General features: G+C 47.6%; 2 protein-coding genes across 5 annotated transcripts in view; both read right to left on the bottom strand.

The window, feature by feature from the left end:
• LOC123932269 (cytochrome P450 4F3) overlaps window positions 1–18,768 on the bottom strand; it is a 49,186-nt gene that overhangs the window by 29,864 nt on the left and 554 nt on the right. The window lies entirely within an intron of this gene.
• On the bottom strand, window positions 987–18,764 carry LOC123932270 (cytochrome P450 4F2-like). 3 transcript variants are annotated; one of them, XM_045990043.1, is made up of 10 exons: window positions 18,630–18,764; window positions 14,177–14,321; window positions 10,676–10,797; window positions 9,635–9,905; window positions 9,226–9,292; window positions 8,900–9,029; window positions 2,373–2,506; window positions 2,227–2,291; window positions 1,981–2,063; window positions 987–1,575 (listed from the first exon to the last, which is right to left on the bottom strand). In XM_045990043.1, exons 2-10 carry the CDS (start codon window positions 14,261–14,263, stop codon window positions 1,398–1,400), a joined length of 1,137 nt encoding a protein of 378 aa, XP_045845999.1. In that variant the 5' UTR covers window positions 14,264–14,321; window positions 18,630–18,764; the 3' UTR covers window positions 987–1,397. The 3 variants fall into 3 exon arrangements, with proteins under 3 accessions (XP_045845999.1, XP_045845997.1, XP_045846000.1); XM_045990041.1 differs by lacking the exons at window positions 14,177–14,321; window positions 18,630–18,764 and adding exons at window positions 12,233–12,360; window positions 12,464–14,153; XM_045990044.1 differs by lacking the exons at window positions 14,177–14,321; window positions 18,630–18,764 and adding an exon at window positions 11,451–12,220.

Below are 18,768 nucleotides of genomic sequence, written 5' to 3'. Positions count from 1 at the left end.
AATTATCACCCTCAATATATTCAGGAGGGGAGTGACCATTAAAATTCCAAATGAGACTTCCTGTTCCCACTAATGGCAAGCTAGGTTATTTGGATTAAACTTTCAATTTTTAAAAAATTGAACTCTCGGGACACCTGGGTGGCTCAGTGGGTTAAGCCTCTGCCTTCGGCTCAGGTCATGATCCCAGGATCCTGGGATGGAGTCCCGCATGGGGCTCTCTGCTCGGCAGGGAGCCTGCCCCCCTCCCCACCGCCTGCCTCTCTGCCTACTTGTGATCTCTGTCTGTTAAATAAATAAATAAAAACTTTTTAAAAAATTGAACTTTCACAGCTGGATACTTTTCCAATTTCTTAAATGAATACATACCAGAAAAGACAGTAAAAAATTACAAGGACGCCACTCAAATGAAAATAGAAGCCTAGAGCTAAAAGAACAGGTACTACGTGTTTGCCCTGGAGGCATTCTCAAGTCAGGAAAATGTGAAGCTGCTTTGAGGCCTCATGATCAGGGGAGAAAAAGCAAAGCCTACAGTGATACGAGGAAAAGGAATTGTGTGAAGACCCTCCTTACAGAAGTGGAGACCTCAAAAAGCTACACCCCTCAGGGTGAGAGGACTAGAGGAGCCTGCAAGTTTGTTCTCAGCTAGAATTTGAAGTGCCTTCCTGATCTTGGGCACCACAAGCCTTGAACTTCATTTAACATAATCTTCAACTAGCAAGGCTCCAAGACTTCCTCACCAGAGAAAAGCTACCTTCTTCAAATTCTACTAGTGTTATTTTTTTTTTACAAATGTTATTTCAAATATCATAATCAACACCCAGACAAAGATAACCAGGCACACAAGAACAACGACCCTACCAGTGAAAACCACCAAAAACAGGCTGTATAACAGACACAGTGATTGCAATGACCAGATACACAGGATAAAGTATCTATATTTGCTGTGTTGAAGTAAACAGAGTAACTATAGAAACATAGTAAAGGACTCTGAGGTAAGAAAAGTTTGGGTTTATTAGCTAGGAACAGAGAGCAGGGTGATCAGAGTATAGCGCCACCACGGGTTCTCTGTGACCCAGAGCCTTAGACATGCCCCTTAAGTCAGTCCTTAACCCTGGTCTCCCTCCTGCTCAAACACCTCCCATGGCTCCCTATTGCCTACAGGATAAACTCCCTTATTATAAACTCTGAGAGAACCCACAATCAGCATGGGGCCTGGAGCCTGGAAAGGCTGTCAGGGTCTTGGGCTCAGACACCAGCCTCCCCTCCACCCCGCCTCACCCACCCCTGCGTGCCCACAGGTCTCGGCGCCCCCTGCTGGATCTCTATGAGGCTCGGACAGAGGAGATGGCCCAGCTTCATTCCCGGGAATCCGCGAAGTGAGGCGTGTAGGGTCTGGGTCACCGGGGTGCCGCGCTCAGCGGCTCCACGCGCAGCCAGAGTCCGCCCTCCGCGCGCAGGATCAGCTCCGGCTTCCTGCGCGGCTCCTCCTCGCCCGGCAGGACCCGGAAGCGCAGCAGCGTCAGCGCCAGGACCACCTTCATCTCGGTCATGGCGAACGTCTGCCCAATGCAGTTCCTGCGGGCACCAGAGGGGGCTCTGACTCGCCAGGGACCCCAGCAGGCCCCATGGCGCCCAGAACCTGGTCCCGGACCCTTTGCCCCGCCCGCAGGGATCCAGGAGGGGAGCAAACCGTGCCTGGGACCCCCATGTGGGCTTGCCTATCCCTGAGCTTGGCTCGGACCCCGGCCCTGGACTCAGGCCAGCAGACAGGGGGAAGGGGCGCGGCCCACACCGCGGACCCCTGGTTGGACCTACCCTACTCCCACTTCCCAGACCCTTACCTCTAACCTCTGGAGGAGGGGAAAGAAGGAGAGCCATCCTCAATTTCCCCGTTTCCCGCCCCACAGCCTTGTCTGGGATCTCGGTCCCAGACCCCTGCCCCACCACCCCATTCCCACCTCGGATGCACCCTGAGCTCACCTGGGCCCCGCGGAGAAGGGAATAAAAGCCAAGGGTGACCTCTCTTTGATGTTTTCTGGGTCAAAGCGAAAGGGATTGTATACCTAAGGGTGGAGAGAGGCAAGGCTCCTGGGTGGGTTTCCCAAGATACCCAGACAACCTTGAAAAGACTGATGTGGATATAGTGGAAAGGGAGTGTCTGACTTCCCCAGTCAGGACCCCACTGCTTCATTGGGTCGAAGGATGGAGAAGAGAGAGGAATAGCACCTCAGGGTCTGGCCAGATAGACGGGTTGTGATGAATCCCAAAGATGCTGATGACACAGATGTTCCCTATGAGGGAAAAGAGTAACAGTCAGGGTGAGGTCTCAGCTGATGGGACTACCACCCTCCTGCCCCTGATGCTGTGGACACCTTTGGGGATGACGCGGCCATCAGGGAGCCCGACGTCCTGGGTACTGCGGCGGGCAATGACTGTAACCGGGGGGTGCAGCCGCAGACTCTCCTTGATGCACATGGTCAGGAAGGGCAACTGGGCCAGGTCGTCCCTAAGGAAGACCCCCAACAATTATCCAGGGATCGAATCAAAGACTCCCCCAGCCCTCCTGCTACCCCCGAAGAACCTCTCCCCATCTTGCTCTGACCCTCACTTCTATAACAAAATAAATTCCAGATGGGCGAAAGACTTAGGTATTAGAAAATCAAAATCACAAAAGTCACTAGAAGGAAATTTAGCCTGGTATTTTTAGAAGAATGTCTTTTTTTTTAAGAATTTATTTATTTGACAGAAAGCACAAGAAGGAGGATTGGCAGGCAGAGGGAGAGGGAGAAGAAGGCTTCCCACAGAGCAGAGGGAGCCCAATGTGGGTCTTGATCCCAGGACCCCAGGACCATGACCTAAGTGAAGGCAGTGGCTTAAGCAACTGAGCCACGCAGGCACCCTAGAAGCATTTCTGAGCAAAGCACACCATTCACAGGTATCCTGAAAAGTATTAATACATTTGCATAAGAAAGTTTTTTAAGGTATACAATTGGCTGAAAAGGGAAAAAAAAGTCTCTATACTGGACTTAACAGGTTATTTGAACAAATGAGACCCACACTCTAAGATGGGATGACCTAATATTATAAAGATGTGGATTCTTGCAAGTTAATTGATATATTCAAGGCAATCCAGTAAAAATCTAGTTGTCGTTGTTTTTTTGGAACTCAGTAATATTATCGCATTTGAAGAAAAATAAAGTTCAAGAACTATGTCAATTTAAAAACAAAAATTGAAGAAAGGAAATTCATCCACATGAAAAAGTGTGGTATTAAAATAAAATAACAGCACGACACTGTTTCAAGAACAAGAACAGACCCATGGGACAGGATAGAGAGCTCAGAGATGTGAAAATGTAACATCTGTAAAGGAGGCCCCACAACCCCTGGACAATGCATGGCTCAGACAACGGATGATGTGGAAACAAAGAGAACTGGATTATCACGCACTCCACATCAAGATAGAGTCTTCTCTTCTACTTGTAAGATCAAAGAAGATAAAGTTAAAAGAAGATATAACATAGAAGACATCTTTGTGACCTATGAGTAGGAAGGAATTCTTAAAACCCCCAACACATAAACTGGAAGACCAAAAAAAAAAAAAAGGAAAAATATGCACAGAATTAAGGATTTCTGTTCAACAAAAGACGCCAGGGACCAAATTAACATTCAGAGGAGAGATTCGCAGATTATCTGCAATAGCTAGATAGATCTAGAACAGCATCTTGAATATACAAGAAATTCCTGCAAATCAACAAGAGAGATGACAGGGGCTCGAGAGATAAGCAGACAAAGACAACGATCTAGGAATTCACGGTGGCTCAGTGGGTTAAAGCCTCTGCCTTCGGCTCAGGTCATGGTCCCAGGGTCCTGGGATCGAGCCCCGCGTCGGGCTCTCTGCTCCGCAGGGAGCCTGCTTCCTCCTCTCTCTCTCTGCCTGCCTCTCTGCCTACTTGTGATCTCTCTCTCTGTCAAATAAGTAAATAAAATCTTTAAAAAAAAAAAAACATGAAGAGAAGCTCAAAGTCGCTGGTTATGAGAGAAAAGGAAAATACCTAGCAATGAAATATTATCTCACATTTACTCAAGGGGAGAATTAACAAGGTGGGTGATGGTTAGGATTAAGTAGCTGAGGTGTAGGGGTAGAGAGGTCTCATGCGCTGATAGTGAATGTATGGACAGGAGCCACCACTCTAGAAGGCATCAGTGTGATCAAGGAAAGGTAATGTGTGCCATGAGAGACTATGGACTCTGAAAAACAACCTGAGGGTTTTGAAGGGGCGGGGGGGGGGGGGCGGGGGGGGGGGGGAGGTTAGGAGAGCCAGGTGGTGGGTATTAAGGAGGGCATGTATTGCATGGAGCACTGGGTGTGGTGCGAAAACAATAAATTCTGTTACGCTGTAAAGAAATTAAAAAAAAAAAAAAGAAATAGGCAATCCAAAAGCAAAGTCAAAGAGAGTGACAAAAGTACTTGATAGACTTTTAAAGTGTTAAGAGAAAGAACCACATTACATTAAATACAAACTATCATTAAAGAAAAGGCAAAAAAAAAAAAACCACATAAGGCAATAAGCGGAAAATCATACACTCTAACTTTTTTTGATTATTGACTTGTTATCATTATCTCTCTTGGGGAAGATAATTAATCTCAGGAAATTGTTGATAGCTTTAAAATTAAATGTCTTTGAAAAAAAAAAAGAAAGGTAATGTGTGTTTTACAACCTAGCAAGCTGGCTCTTGGGCATAGTACCCAGAGAAATTCTCAGACAGGTAGACAAAGACATGCACACCAAGATGTTCACTGCAGTAATGAGATGGAAGCCTCCTGGGTATTAAGCTCTGAGGGACTGGAGAGGGAAGTTCTATATGACAGTTCAAAGCAATAACCTAAATGCAACAGAGAACCAGTATGTCTAATAAAATCATAGTGCTATGTTTCTGGAAAAGGTAAGAACAAGCAGGACCTGATCTGTGATATAACACATATTTGTGAGTTTTAAAATACATCCACCCAAAACAACAAATTATGCAAATAAAAGGACTGAATGCTCTAGAATCATACTGGTGGAGGGCTGGAAGCAGAGAATTGGGATGAATGGGAATAAGTAAGTATTATATAGAAAAATTATGATAATTAGTCATGAATTGAGGGCCACGGTTAACTTCATCTTTGGCACCTGATGCCCAAATAACTAACTAATTAAAATTGTCAAGAATATTTTTCAAACTACCCAATCCAATCACAGAATCAAATGAAATAAGTTAAAATGCAAGAAAAAAATGCAAAGTAATGAGACAGGACCAACTTTATCAAGCATGAAAATGTTTTTTAATATGATCAGGAAGACTACTTAGTACTTATGTTTGAATATGTAAATAGATAGAACGGAACGGAGTCCAGAGATAAACCCCAATATGCGAACAAATTTAGTTTATTGTAAAACTGTTATTATTTAAAATCCTAAGACAAATACAAAAATACGTATCAAATTCTGTTGAAATAATCAGTTAAAAAACAGATTCCTACTTCAGCACCTACACCAGTATGGATTTCATACGGAAAAAGGATTAAATGTAAGAAATAATAATAAAAATATTAGATAAAATTTAAGTTAAAAAAATTTTTTAAATAAATAAATCCACTAGAAGAAAATCAAACAAGTTTTACAGTTTAGCATTAGTGAGAAGGTCTTATCCAAGCATTAAAAAAAAAAGAAGCTATAAAAAAAAAGCTAATAAATGTGACTATAAAGAAATGAATGAAAACTAAAATAAAGTCAAAAGACATCCTGGGAAAGAAGTTTTGCATAATATAAAAGCAACTAGGGGCGTCTGGGTGGCTCAGTTGTTAAGGGTCTGCCTTCAGCTCCGGTCATGATCCCGGGGTCCTTGGATCGCATCCTGCATCGGGCTCCCTGCTCAGCGGGAAGCCTGCTTCTCCCTTTCTCTCTGCGGTTCCCCCTGCTTGTGTTCCCTCTCTCACTGTGTCTCTCGCTGTCAAATAAATAAATAAAAATCTTTTTTAAAAAAGACTAAAAAATTAAAAAATAAAAATAAAAAAGCAGCTAATGCTCTTTCTATTTAAAGAGTCCTCATAAATCAGTAAGAAAAAAAACTCAAAGTAAAAAGGACAAATTACAGAAACTGATGCTTCGCAGGAAAAGAAATATGCATGGTTCACAAACATATGAAAATAGTGCTCAGTTTTACCCTACTTAAAGTGATATTTATTAGAATAACAAAGTATTATATTCACTTATTTAAAGTTTCATAACACACTGTCAGTGAAGAATCAAGGAAACTGGCACTCTGAAAATCCATTTGTAGGAGTGGATTTGTCAAGAGCTATTAAACTGTCAAAACTCAAATGGTCTTTGATGCAGCAACACCACTTTTAGAAATTTGTCCTGGAGAGACATCCACACACATGAGCAAAAGTCAGTGTACATGGATGTTTCCTACATCATGTTTATTATAGCAAAAGCTCCCAAATTACAAGTGACTATCAACAGAGGAATATTTAGATAAATCATGGTACGTCCATGTGGTGGAATACTATACAGCTATCAAGAAGGAGGAAAGAGGGATCGCTAGTCCTAACATACACTGCAGGGCAAATCCATACAGAGATGATGAAAGGCAGTTCAGCAATATCTATCATAACTACAGATCTTCACATAAATGTCCCGAACAGAGGGGTGAGCTGAATAATTTATGCAATGCTATATAGCACTCATAAAGGAGCTCTAGATGCAATATTGAGTGAAAAGAACAAGTAACCAAATGTGTGAGCATGTATTCCTATTAAACTATAATAATTAATATAAATATGTAACTATAAGAATTTCAGAAATGTCTGAAAGGACATATGACAAATTGATGCCCCCAGAGTTCCCTCAGGAGACAGGGGATTGATTAGACTTGGAGGGAGGGTGACAAAGGTGAACCTAATTGTCTCCATAGTGTTTCATTTTGTGCAAGAAAAAATAAAAAGTCTTCTTCCCATTACTGATTTTGTAATTCAAATTAATTTTCCAAAATATATATCTTGGGGAAAAAATGAAAAGATCTTGAAGTTATATTGTCAACGTGCATGCGTGAATGTTCTATGTATACTCTTAGTTGTACAAAGAAAACTGAAGAAATGGTGGACAGATACATGTTGGCATAGACTGAAGGACACAGGAAACCATCAAAGGTGGGGATGGGGTTGGGGTGCTGGCATAAGACAGAGACTTACGTGAAATAATAGAAGAGGTTAACCTTCTACTCATCTTGCAATTTACATGTATACAAATCCTTGTGTTGTACACCTTAAACTTACACAATATTATATGTCAACTATATCTCAATAGAGCTGAGAAAGAAAAGAAGACAAAGGCTTATATCCATTGTAAACCATTTCATATTGTTTGACTTTTTACCAAGTGCATAACTGTTTGAAGTTGGAAGAAGCAGAAAAACACTTCTCCACTTCACAGAGCTGCTGTGCTGAGCAAAGCCTTGAAGTTGAGGGCACTACTTCCAAAGTATTCGGTCTAATATCTCCTCTGCATCCTTCAGCCCTTGGCCCCAAATCTGTACCCTGGGCTCCCAGGCTCCAGCTCATCACCTCCAGTTTGCACCTACAACTACATGTATTTTTAATAATATCTGACTTTTCTCTCCTCTGCTTAAACATCTCCCATGGCTCCCCATTGCCATCCTATGTTAATCATGAATCTCCCTTCAAAAAAGAGCTTGCTGTCCAGCTGCAAGGAGTGCAGTTGGCTGACAGCATCAGTTATAGGGTCTCTAGGATCCGTGGCAGTATTCAAGCCAAGCTCATGCTTTCTTAGGCAGCTCCCAGCCAATGACACGGCATGATGGGTCCTACTTCCTGACCATTTCTGCCCAAATGTAAGACTCCCCTAATGGCAGCATCCCTGCCCACTTTTATTTTATCTTTTATCCAATATTGGCTTCCCAAAGGACTTGAATGCCACCTTTGAAAATTCTTCACATGGTTTCCAAAGCATTCCTAGAAGGACTTCCATTACCAGCTCTAGCCTCACTGGGAGCCCCTCTGATTCTTTACACTCTAAATTTCATGAAGATCCAGCCTACTTTTACCTCCTGCCAAACATGCCAGGCTCACTCCTTTATGCCTCTATCCTGGCCTTTGCATAAGGTATCCCCGAGACCTGGAGCACGGTCCACTACCCAAAACCAGAGTGGTAAATTCCTGTTTGCTGCTTCACTGCCCAACCTCACCCACCTTCTTTCCTATCCGCCCCAGATTTGCCCAGGTAAGACTTGAATGGGACTGGACACAGAGTTGGGAGAGGGCAAGCAGTCTAGACACGTTTACCGAACAAAGAAATGGGTAATTTTTTCACACCCAAAAACTTCTTGTAACTCCCTGCAATAGATTGTTAGGTGGTAATTAGATATAAGAGCAAAAATTAAGGGGAGTGAGGATCTTTGGGCAAAACATGCAACTCCAGACAGAAAAGAAAGGGAGGGGAGAAGTTCATTTACTGAACACATACATGCTGGATGCCATCTGCTCTAAACCCATTGTCACAGTTCTCTAAGCAGTCCTGTGGAGGAGAGATTCCCTGCCCCACCCCCATTTACAGAGGAGAAAAGTGGTATTGAGAAAAGGGAACTGATTTTATTAAAGTTACATAGCAAGTAAGCAGAGAATGAAATGTGGACACTCTGATCTTTCTGTTGCATACACTTACTCATACACATACTACCTAGCTCTCCAGGCTAGGTACCAGGCTGCCTCTAGGCTCTGCTCTTATTTCCAGGAAACAATAATGACAGAGTTAACAAAAAGTTCTTTTCTCTCCCCAGCTGGGGAGCAAAACCAAACAGAGAGGTTCAGGAACAAACCATGATGACCTGCACTCACCATTCAATCTCTTGAGGCTCACGATCCCTCAGGAGCTCTTGCACCTCCTGCCGGCAGCGCTCCTGGTATTCTGGGTGCTTTGCAAGGTTGTACAGGACCCAGGAGAGGCCACTGGCTGTGGTGTCATGGCCTGAGAAGCAGCCAGACAGGCTTGGGTCTCTGGGCTTGTTCAGCACCAGAAGGTGGACAGCGCCTTTAATTAAGGCCCCCAGGGAGGATGGGATGGGGTGGGCTGGTCCAGGGCCCACCTATCAAGTTCCTGGGATTGGACAGACGCCTGCCAGACCCTTTCCCCACCCCCCATAGTCCCACACTGGGAGGCTCACCCTCAAACATGAAGGTGTCAGCCTCTGCTCGGATGTCCTCATCTGACAACTGTTTTCCATCTTCATCCTGGAAAAAGGGTTAAGACCTCTTGAATCATGCCAGCTCTGAGGGTGTCTGAGTCTAATCTGAAACAGTCCCTCAGGCTCCATCATCAAAGTAGGATCTGTCCCTCATCATCTCTAGGGCCCGCCCCACAGGTCTCCTCCCTGGTCTCCAGCCTTTTATTTACCCCTTCCACACTGCCTTCTATAGAGTCATGTCTAAAACATATCACTGACCCATCTCTCCCTTCCTCAAGCACCTTCCACGGTTGCCCAGTGCCCTGCAGGTCAAGTCCAAGTCCTTCCACATGACATTTGAAGTCAAGGTCCATTCTGTCTCTTGAATTCTGATCCCGGGGAAGCCCACCTTGGCCAGCAGGAGCACATCAATGAAGTCCAAAGTCTTGGTCTTAGCTTTGGCCTTGAGGAAGTCACGGGAACCCCCGCTAATGAGGGCACGGCGCCTCTCCTGGACGACAGCATCTGTGAAGTTGTGCACCAGGTTGCAGGCCCTGCGGAAGCGCCACCCATCGGGAGTGAGATTGTATAGGAAGTCCACGTGCAGGAAGATCTGCTCTTGCCGTTTCACCACAAGGGCACTGAGTTCCAAGATGGCAGCAATATATTCACTGGGACTCCTGCAGGGCCAGGCCAGAGAGAACCTTAAGAAATACATTTTTAACCCACATGAAACCCTAGGACTGCCTTCCAACCAGAAACCCAGAAGCACTGTGGCAGACACTTTGCTCATCATAGCCCCCTGGCCTTTATCCAAAACAAGAGTGTTCTCCAGGCATGCTTCTCCCTCTACATCCCACCTCTATGACAGCCTCAGGTCCCAGACTCCAGGGTAGAGCTTGGACATCATGCTTGTCTCCTCTTTCCTACACAATATCTGACCCTGCCCATTCTTCCTTAGTCTCTCCCAAATCTGCCCCATTTTCTCCACCAAATTCAAGCCTCCTCCACTCCATGGTCTCCTTGAATTCTGTGTCTATACTAAACAGCTGGTCTTCTCTAGAGTCAGATGTCCAAAAACAGCTTTGACCATGACCCTCATCTATTCAAACACCCTCCATGCCTCCCCGGAAACCTCAGAGAAATTCCATATGCCTTTGTCTGGATTTTGAATGTCCTTAAGATATAGCCCCTGCCAAGCCCTTCAACCTCATTCCCAAGGGCTCCTCACTTTAACACATGTTTTGCTCATCCTAGCCCCCTGGACTTTATCAAACATTTCTACCAACCTGAAATGACCACTCTTTCTCTTTCCTTTTCTTGTCCTTCAATGTCTACTTCTGATTCGTCTCCTCCAGGAAGTCTCTTCTCATTGCCCTGGTCAGACCTCCCTTCCCCATCCACTCCCTTGGGTCTATGGTTCATGTTCCCATGCCCTGGACAGACTCACTCCTGGCAATTGCTGTCAAAACTGAAGACACATTTCTGCAGACTGTCCAGGGTCATGAGGCTGATGTGCTCAAACATGTCTAGACGGGCACTGCCTTCCAAGGCCAGATGCTGCCACTTGGCCTGGACAGAGAAAGGGGCAAATCTGGTGCTGGGAGCGGCCACTCCTGAGCTCCTCCCCAGCCCACCCATCAAGTTGGACTCCCCCAGACCGAACCTCTTCATCCTCCACCCCAGACACCCAACATCAGGAAGGACCAGGCTTGGGTTAAAGTGGAAACTGTTACTATTAAGATTTCATTAAGGGTAAAAAAAAAAAAAAAAAAAAAAAAGGACCCTGTGGCCAGGAATCAGTTCAAAACCTGGCTCTGCCTCCTATACTCTGTGTGCTCTTAGTCAACTCATTCCTCCTATCAAAGCTCATTGGGCTCTATCTGTCAAACTTTAGTAATAGGATGACTTGCTTTGGTGTCGGACAAACCAGGTTGGAATCCCAGCTTCATTTATTAGCTTGCTTGCTAGCTATGTGAACATGGACAAGCTCTCTAATCTCTCTGAGCCTCAATTTCTTCACCTGTAATGGGGCAGTAATAATCGTCTCTACCACGTATTGATGTGAAAATTAAATTAGACAACACATGCAGTGCAACCGGCCCATCATTTCTGATATACAGCAAGTACCGAATAACTGTTAGCTATCATCCTCATCTTCATCATTATCATAGCGGTAGGTGACTGCTGCAGAAATGTCCCCATTTTTTTGTCCCTCCCTATACCTTCACCCTTTGCCATGAGGTTTTGCAGGTCTTCCATTAGGAGGCAGAACCTTTTTCTCCAGCTCTTGAGCTGAATGTGGGACTTGCTTTGGCCAACAGAAGAAGGTGGAGGTCATAGTTGCCTGTTCTGAAATTAAACTTCAAGAGATATTGCATGTTTCTCTTCATTCTCTTGGAGCCTCCACCAGGTGATCAAGCCCAGGCTAGCTTGCTGGAGGATGAGGGACAAATGCAGGCATCCAGCTGTTGCACCAAGGCGATTCTCGACCAGTGCACAAACGTGCAACAGAGCTGAGCCTGGACGAGCAGAGTTGTCTCCCAAACCCGCCCATGACCACAGATGTGTGAGTGATTCCAGCCAAGATGAGAACTACTCTACTGATTCATCATCTTGGAAGCAACAACAAACATTCATTTTTTTCAACCCAGTGAGTTTTAAGGTGAATGCTCTGCAGAAGGAGCTACTATACAATCTTCATCATCTATGTCTTGAATTCTACAGTTTCGGTGAAGCAGACTAGAAACTAAAACGTTCTGAGCACCTTTTATGTGCCAGGATCATGATTCCATTATATCACCTTGACCACCCTTTAAGCCGGGCTTATCACACACACACACACACACACACACACGCATTTTACAGATGGGGAAACGGAAGGTTGGAGAGAAAGAGGAATGGCCCTAAAACCATACAGCAAAGCCAGGACTCCAGATTATATGCGTCTGAGGCTATTTCCATTTTCCCAAGGCCCCAGCTGGGACCCTGGATTTAAGGAACTCACATGCATGATGCCTGCACTTTTGTTGAAAATCTTCACATAGGGTTTCAAGATGTCAAAATGGAAGGCAGGTGTCAGCAAGCGACGGTGGTGACTCCACTTGTCACCAGCACTCAGCAGGAGCCCATCCCCTAGTAGAGGCAGTCACAAGGAATGGACAAGGGCAGTGCCTTCTCCTGAGACCTCAAGGTCAACCTTGAGGTCAACCAACCCCCTTCACCAACAGTTACTCACCTAGCCAGGGCTTCAGGAGGTTGTAGAAAAACATATCCTTGGGTATGATGGCGGCTGACACAAGAGATAGACCATCAGGAGCCACGGAGAAAAGGTGGGGAGGGGCTTTAGGTTGGAAGGTGGACGATCCCAACCAGGGGTCTGCATACCCCCTCCAAGCCCAGCATAGCAGGAATGGGAACAAGAGTGGAGGAAACGGAGAGGAGTGGGTAGATGAAGGGGGCCCAGACCAGGCTGCAGCACAGAGCAGAACAAAGGCAGAACCTGCAGACACACCCCCATGCACTTAGATGCACCCTAACATGGCACAACACACCCCAGCACACCTTGACAAGGCTCCTACCTGGTCCAACGTGTTCGAAACCCCAAACACAAATCAGCACTCCACGAAATGTCTGTACCGGGACCTAGGACACCTCATCCGCCCCAGAACCCCTGACATCTCCTGCAACACCTGACATGGCCCCACCACGTGTTAACACGTCCTGACATGAAACAACATGTGTAACACACACTGACAGGACACAATGCGCTCTGACATGGACCCAAAGACAACCTGACATGACCTCAGTGTGACCCACAAATGGTCCGGACAGGATTTAAAGTTCCCTTTAATGTCCCAGACATGGCCCAGGCATGACCTAGCTTTCCTCAGTATCCTCTTCCACCTCACACTGGCCGTTAAATGCTTAGGTAAGGAGTTCCTATGTCCTTCAAGAGACCAAAGGATGCTGCCACCCTTAGATGCTGAGCTCCACCCACCGCAAAGAGCTGCCACTGCTCCCTTGGGCTCTAGACCAGCCCCCCAGGGCCAACCAGACAGTTGACCGGCCTGAGGTCTGGTAGGCATTCCCCCACAATACTCTGGCCATCTTCATACCCCAAATCCCTTTCCAGCTTAGAATTTCTCCCAGCAGAGGCAGCTAGAGCAGCCAAGAACACACAAAAGAGGGAAGCTTCAGCATACTATGTGGCCTTCAGAAGTTATCATGCCTCCTTGAGCTTTGGTTTCCTCACCCAAGAAATGCCCACCCAGCTGTGATGCTGGTGGATGAACATCTGTGGTATCTACTTGCCCAGCATCCCTCCCCTTCTGGAACTAGCATCTCGTTCCTCCTCCACTCTCAATCCAAGTAATTAGGAGGGTGACCACGCCACCCCATTCACTGTTCCAGAGCTAAGCATATGACCCCAAGCCTCAGCAATCAAGTCTCAGTGACTAGCTGAAAAACTGGTCTCTGTGACCCAGGCCAGGCCAATTTAAAAGAATCCTGCAACCTTTTCCAGGTCTGCAGAGAATGAGCTCACATTTCCATGGGAGCTGAGCTTCTCGGACTCGTCTTTATCAGCATGAAAGTGAAGCTGTCAGAGAGGAACACAGAACTGCAAGATGAAGACAGATTCCCAATGGCACTGTTTGAAGGCCTAGATCCAACCATGTCAACTAAACCTAAAGACAATATTCTCTCAGCTTTTCAGTCAACAGATTCACTTTCTTCACTTAGACCAACAGTGTTGGATTTCCGCCACTCAAAACTGAAAGGGGCTAGCAACCTGAGAGAGCCAGGGACCTGCCCGGAGTCATTCATTTGGTTAACAACAGGTCTCTGTCAACATTACCCATTTCCTTGTTCAACCTGGTCTGTCCAGGAACCGGAAGGGCTGGGAGCAGGAGCAGGGGAGGGGCTAGGCTGGGGATCCTGGGAGAGATACCTGAGGCCTGGAGCAGGGGTGCAACAAAGGTAGGGTGGACGAGCCGCAGTACAGGGTAGAAGGGCCCCATCCACCAGAGGTGAACATCACGGAAGTGGTGGCCCAGATCCTCTATCATCCGCAAGCCTTCCTCATTGCTCTTCACCTGGAGATGGGAGGGCCAGGGGAAGATGGGTGGGAAGAATGAGGCCAGGTCAGGCAGGAGACCACAGAGCTCACAACTGTCCACTGCAACCCTCCACCCAGCACACTCCCTCCTCCACTTCCCCTTCTGCCCACATTATTAGTCTACACTTCTATATCTCACTAAATCACCTTCCTTCTGTTGGTCTGTTTGTCTTTTTGTGTGTCTCTAAGTCTCTCCCTATCCCCTCACTCTCTTCATCTGTTTCTTTAGGTGTTGATAGATAGCTAGATGATGATGATGACAGATAGATATAGAGACAGATAGAGATAGAAAATGGAGAAATGGAAGATGGACAGACGGATGGATGGATGGATGGATGGGTGGACAGATGGATGGGTGAATTGATGGATGGCTGGAAGGACAGATGGAGAGAGTCAAGAGATGGATGGATAGGTGATAGATATGTGTTTGCATCTGTGTATGTGTGTTTCTTTTACACTCTGTGTATGTCCTCTCTCTCCCTCACTTTGTATCTCCCTCTTTCTTCACCCCTGTTTCTCTCTCCATCTCTCCTACTCCCTGAGTCTGTGCCTCCTCACCTCCACACTCTCCATGGCCCCCCAGAACCCTCAGAATAAAGTCCCTGCTCCTGCTGCCTCTGCTGTCCCCTCCACATTTTCCTGCGTCTCACCAGCATTGCTCTCACTGAACTGAACTCCTTGTTGCTCAAAAACCAGGTGCTAGGGGCGCCTTGGTGGCTCAGTGGTTAAAGCCTCTGCCTTCGGCTCAGGTCATGATCCCAGGGTCCTGGGATCGAGTCCCTCATCGGTCTCTCTGCTTGGCAGGGAGCCTGCTTCCTCCCTTCTCTCTGCCTGCCTCTCTGCCTACTTGTGATCTCTCTCTGTTAAATAAATAAATAAAATCTTAAAAAAAACAACACCAACAACAAAAAAACCAGGTGCTATCTCTATCCCCTCCAGGCCTTTGAGTGGGCTGTTCCTCTCCACAGTATACACTTTATCTTTTTTTCTTAAAAAAAAATTCCTACCCATCATTCCAGACCCACTTCCAGTGACTCCTCCTCCAAGAAGTCTTCCAGCCTGCCCACACAGCAGAGGCCTTGCTTCCCCCTGGGTTCCCACAGCCCCCGTCTCTCCCTCAGACCCATTCTAACCACACAGAATTGGGGATGTCTCTAGTTCTATGTGCCCAAGACTGGGGTTCCTCCAGGACAGAGCCTGGGGCTGAATCTCTCCAAGCATCCCGAAGCAGTGTGCAGAAAGAAAGAAATGACCGAGGGCACCTGAGAGCAGGAAGGGCCTTGGCATCTACAGAGGCTTCCCAGAAGCTTGGTAAGGAGGGGCTTGCAGCCCTCCGATGCTGCTACAGGGCCCACTACCACGTATTCCAGGTAGGTACCTGTGGCATGGTGACAGATCAGGCAATGTCACGATTGCAAAAAATGGTGACAGCCCAGGCAGAACATAAGTCCCTGGGTGTAGGTGGCCACCAGCTGACTTATGACCCTCAAGCCCTGCTCCATGGGGGGTGGGGGGGTGGGGGGGTCTACAAGGAAACAGGGGCTGTCACCTCCCCAGAAGGAGCCACAGCATGTCCCCCTGTAGCCTCTACAGTGGACCGTGTCCAGAATCTGCATGGATGGAGGGAATCTCTGCTTTCCTCCTGCTCCTTCAACTCTGGGGACAGGAGGGTCCTAAAGGCCTCTCCATGTCCCAAGGGTGCACCCCAGATCACAGGGAGAAGACATGCTTTCTGCGCACAGAGAGGCCGACCTTGGCTTAAGAAGTTAGATTCTTCTTCTCCTGGGAGGGGTTCCAACCTCAGCAATGTCCCCATGGAGGAGGTTTTTGGTCAGCAGGGTGACCTCAGGACTTGTACTGGGGCTCATTCCCACACCCTGTCATGTCCTGGCCAGTCTACACAGTCCCCAGTTCCCACACGGTGAAGGGTCTGCAGACCTTCCAGCCCTGGCAGACCCCAGCAGACAGACGTGAGCTCTGCTCATCCGTCAGGAAGGCAGCTCCCACCTATGAGCCCCTACTTCCTGCCTGGCTGTGCACAGAGCATCCTGTCTGTCTGTCTGTCTGTCTATCTATCTCTTTCTATCTCCCCTGCACCTATGGACTCTCCCATCAGTCATGTCATCTACAAATGAAGAAACCAAGGCCACATCTTCTAAAAGGAGAAGTGGGGGGTTAGCTCCTGGGAAGACATCCTCTCCAGTCCTCCATCCCTCCAGGATGCCTCATCCTGGCCTTACAAATACTCCCAGGTGCTCCAGACAGATGAACATAAGTCATTTTCACCTTTTTGACTGCCCCCTGATCCCCAAGGACCCTGAGACACTTGATGACTTTGGCCCAGAGAGGGAGGGTGATTCAGCTGAGGTCACACACAGCAAGAGGGACCAGCAGAGAGAAGAGTGACCCAGAGCAGTTTCCATGGCAAAGCCCTTAGAGGAGGACGTAGGAGCTGCGGTAACTTTATAACATTTCTGCTACTTCCAGGGCTTGCTGAGAAATTTCCAAGACCCAGAATTTTAGGGAACCTTCAGCACAATTTCAGGACATCTTGTTCTGTAATGAGCTGGTCTGCAGGAGGGGAAGGGAGAAGCTGGACACACATCCCTTTGGCATTGGATGACCAAGAGAGGTGATAGTAAGTTCACCCAAACCTAGGACATGGCCTCCACCATGACATCATCAAACATTTATTAAGTTCCAACTGTATGTCAGCTCCTGAGCTGGGCATTATAGACATCATCGCTATCCCCCAGTGCTACTGTCTAGTGGGAGAGAGAGATAATACACTAATAATTGGACAATTAACTGTTTAAGCTTGAGCAGAACCAAGTCAGAGGTCAAGTTCTAGTGGGGGGAAATCAAGGGAGGTTTGGAAAAGTTACACTTGAGCTGAAGATTGGACAAAAAGAAGGGATCGACCCAGTGGCTACAGGAAGGGAAGCCCTTCCTGGCAAAGGAACAGCATATGGTTGGGCTTGGCTTGTTGAGAAGAGAAAGCAGAAGCTTGGAGTATCTGGGGATGCAGTGGGCCTGGCAACATTTAGTCTCTATGTTCAGAACGATGCGCGGTCTCAGAGAATGGTTTTCAGCCAAGTGATGGTATTAACAAAAGCTAAATTTCAGAAAAATCTCTCCAGGGCTCAAGAGAGGAAGGATGACAGGGGACAAGAGTGGCAATAAGGGGCACGAGCAGTCAGAGGGAGGGCTTCCTGGAGAAAGATGCCAGTGGATGTGGCGGGAGAAGTGGCAGGAGGCTGCAGAGAAGGGACAGACTGAGGAGAGGCTGTGCAGGCAGCACGTCCGGTCATGCTGAAGGACCTGACTGCAGGAGAGAAAAGAGGGGGGCCGGGGCCCCGAAGTGTGAGAAGTGGGCAAAAGAAGGGTGGACAAGACTGAGGGTGGGGCAGCGCCAGGAAGGGACCCTGAGTTCAGACTCTGACTTGCTAGAATGAGATGCGTAGGAGACTCCACCTGAGAAAGAGAGGCTGGGGCTGCAGAGATCTGAACTTGAACTTGTAATTCACTTGGGAGACAGAGCCTGGGGTAAGGTGATGACCTTGGGAGCCAGAGAAGAAGAAAGGTGGATGAGAGCCCTGAGGGCTCACCACATGGAAAGGGAGGGTGAAAAAGGAGCCCAGTGGAGCCCAGGGGAAGGCTGTGTGCTAGAATGCTAAAACCCAGAGAACAAGGAGGTTCTGGGCTGATACAGTGGTCGGCAAGGCCAGACTGCATCTGAGAGGTGACAAAAGTCCTGGTCGTCTTGTGGGACAGGCGTGGGAACCAAGCTGGAGCAGGTAAAGATTGGCCAAATGGGGGCACTAAGTGAAATAAGCTTGGCCATTAAGGTCCAGGCCAGAGTGATTCCTTCTGAAAGGGAAAGTGGTCAACTTTTATCCAGGTTGAGCAATGGAGCCCACTGATATTCTTTGGGGGTGGAAGACAAGATTACAAAAGGAGGAAGGGAAGGAAAAGGACAGACAGCCCACATCTGTCCTCCAGCCCAGCTGTGCCCCCGTGGTGGGAGGGGAGGGAAGGGCAGAAGTCATAGTTGATTGCTGTGGAGACAGGAGCACCTGCTGGCCTGAGGCCAACAAAGATGGGTCAGGCAGGGAGTGGACCCTGGACAGTGGCTCTGGGGAGACTGCAGGGGCACCAGGGGACCCGGCTCATGTAGCCCCTCGCTGCCGTCCCAGGCCCCAGCTAAATCCCTGATCCCCATCCCAGACCCCTCAGGAAGTCCATCCACCTTGATACCGCAGACCCATCTCCCACCCACACTCACCAGGCCCAGGTGACCCCAAAGCCAGCTGTGCCTCGGAGGCTGTGGGAAACACCGGAGGCGGCAGCAGTTGTCATAAAAGCTGTGGCTCCAGGTCAGGACACGGGCCAGCAGCCAGGCGGCCCCAGCCAGCAGCAGGAGG

Source organism: Meles meles, chromosome 20, assembly GCF_922984935.1.
Source record: "Meles meles chromosome 20, mMelMel3.1 paternal haplotype, whole genome shotgun sequence".
Taxonomy (NCBI): domain Eukaryota; kingdom Metazoa; phylum Chordata; class Mammalia; order Carnivora; family Mustelidae; genus Meles; species Meles meles.
Note: the sequence above shows the minus strand (reverse complement) of the source record. Positions and strands in the feature narration are given on the sequence as shown.

Excerpts from the sequence above, each read along its gene's own strand:
- LOC123932270 (XM_045990041.1), bottom strand. The coding sequence starts at position 12,497 with ATGTTTTTCTACAACCTCCTGAAGCCCTGGCTAG. Across the intron at positions 9,906-10,675 it reads TTTGACAGCAATTGCCAGGA|GAGTCCCAGTGAATATATTG; the intron begins GTGAGTCTGTCC and ends CTGGCCCTGCAG. Across the intron at positions 2,292-2,372 it reads TGGCCGCGTCATCCCCAAAG|GGAACATCTGTGTCATCAGC; the intron begins GTGTCCACAGCA and ends TTTCCCTCATAG.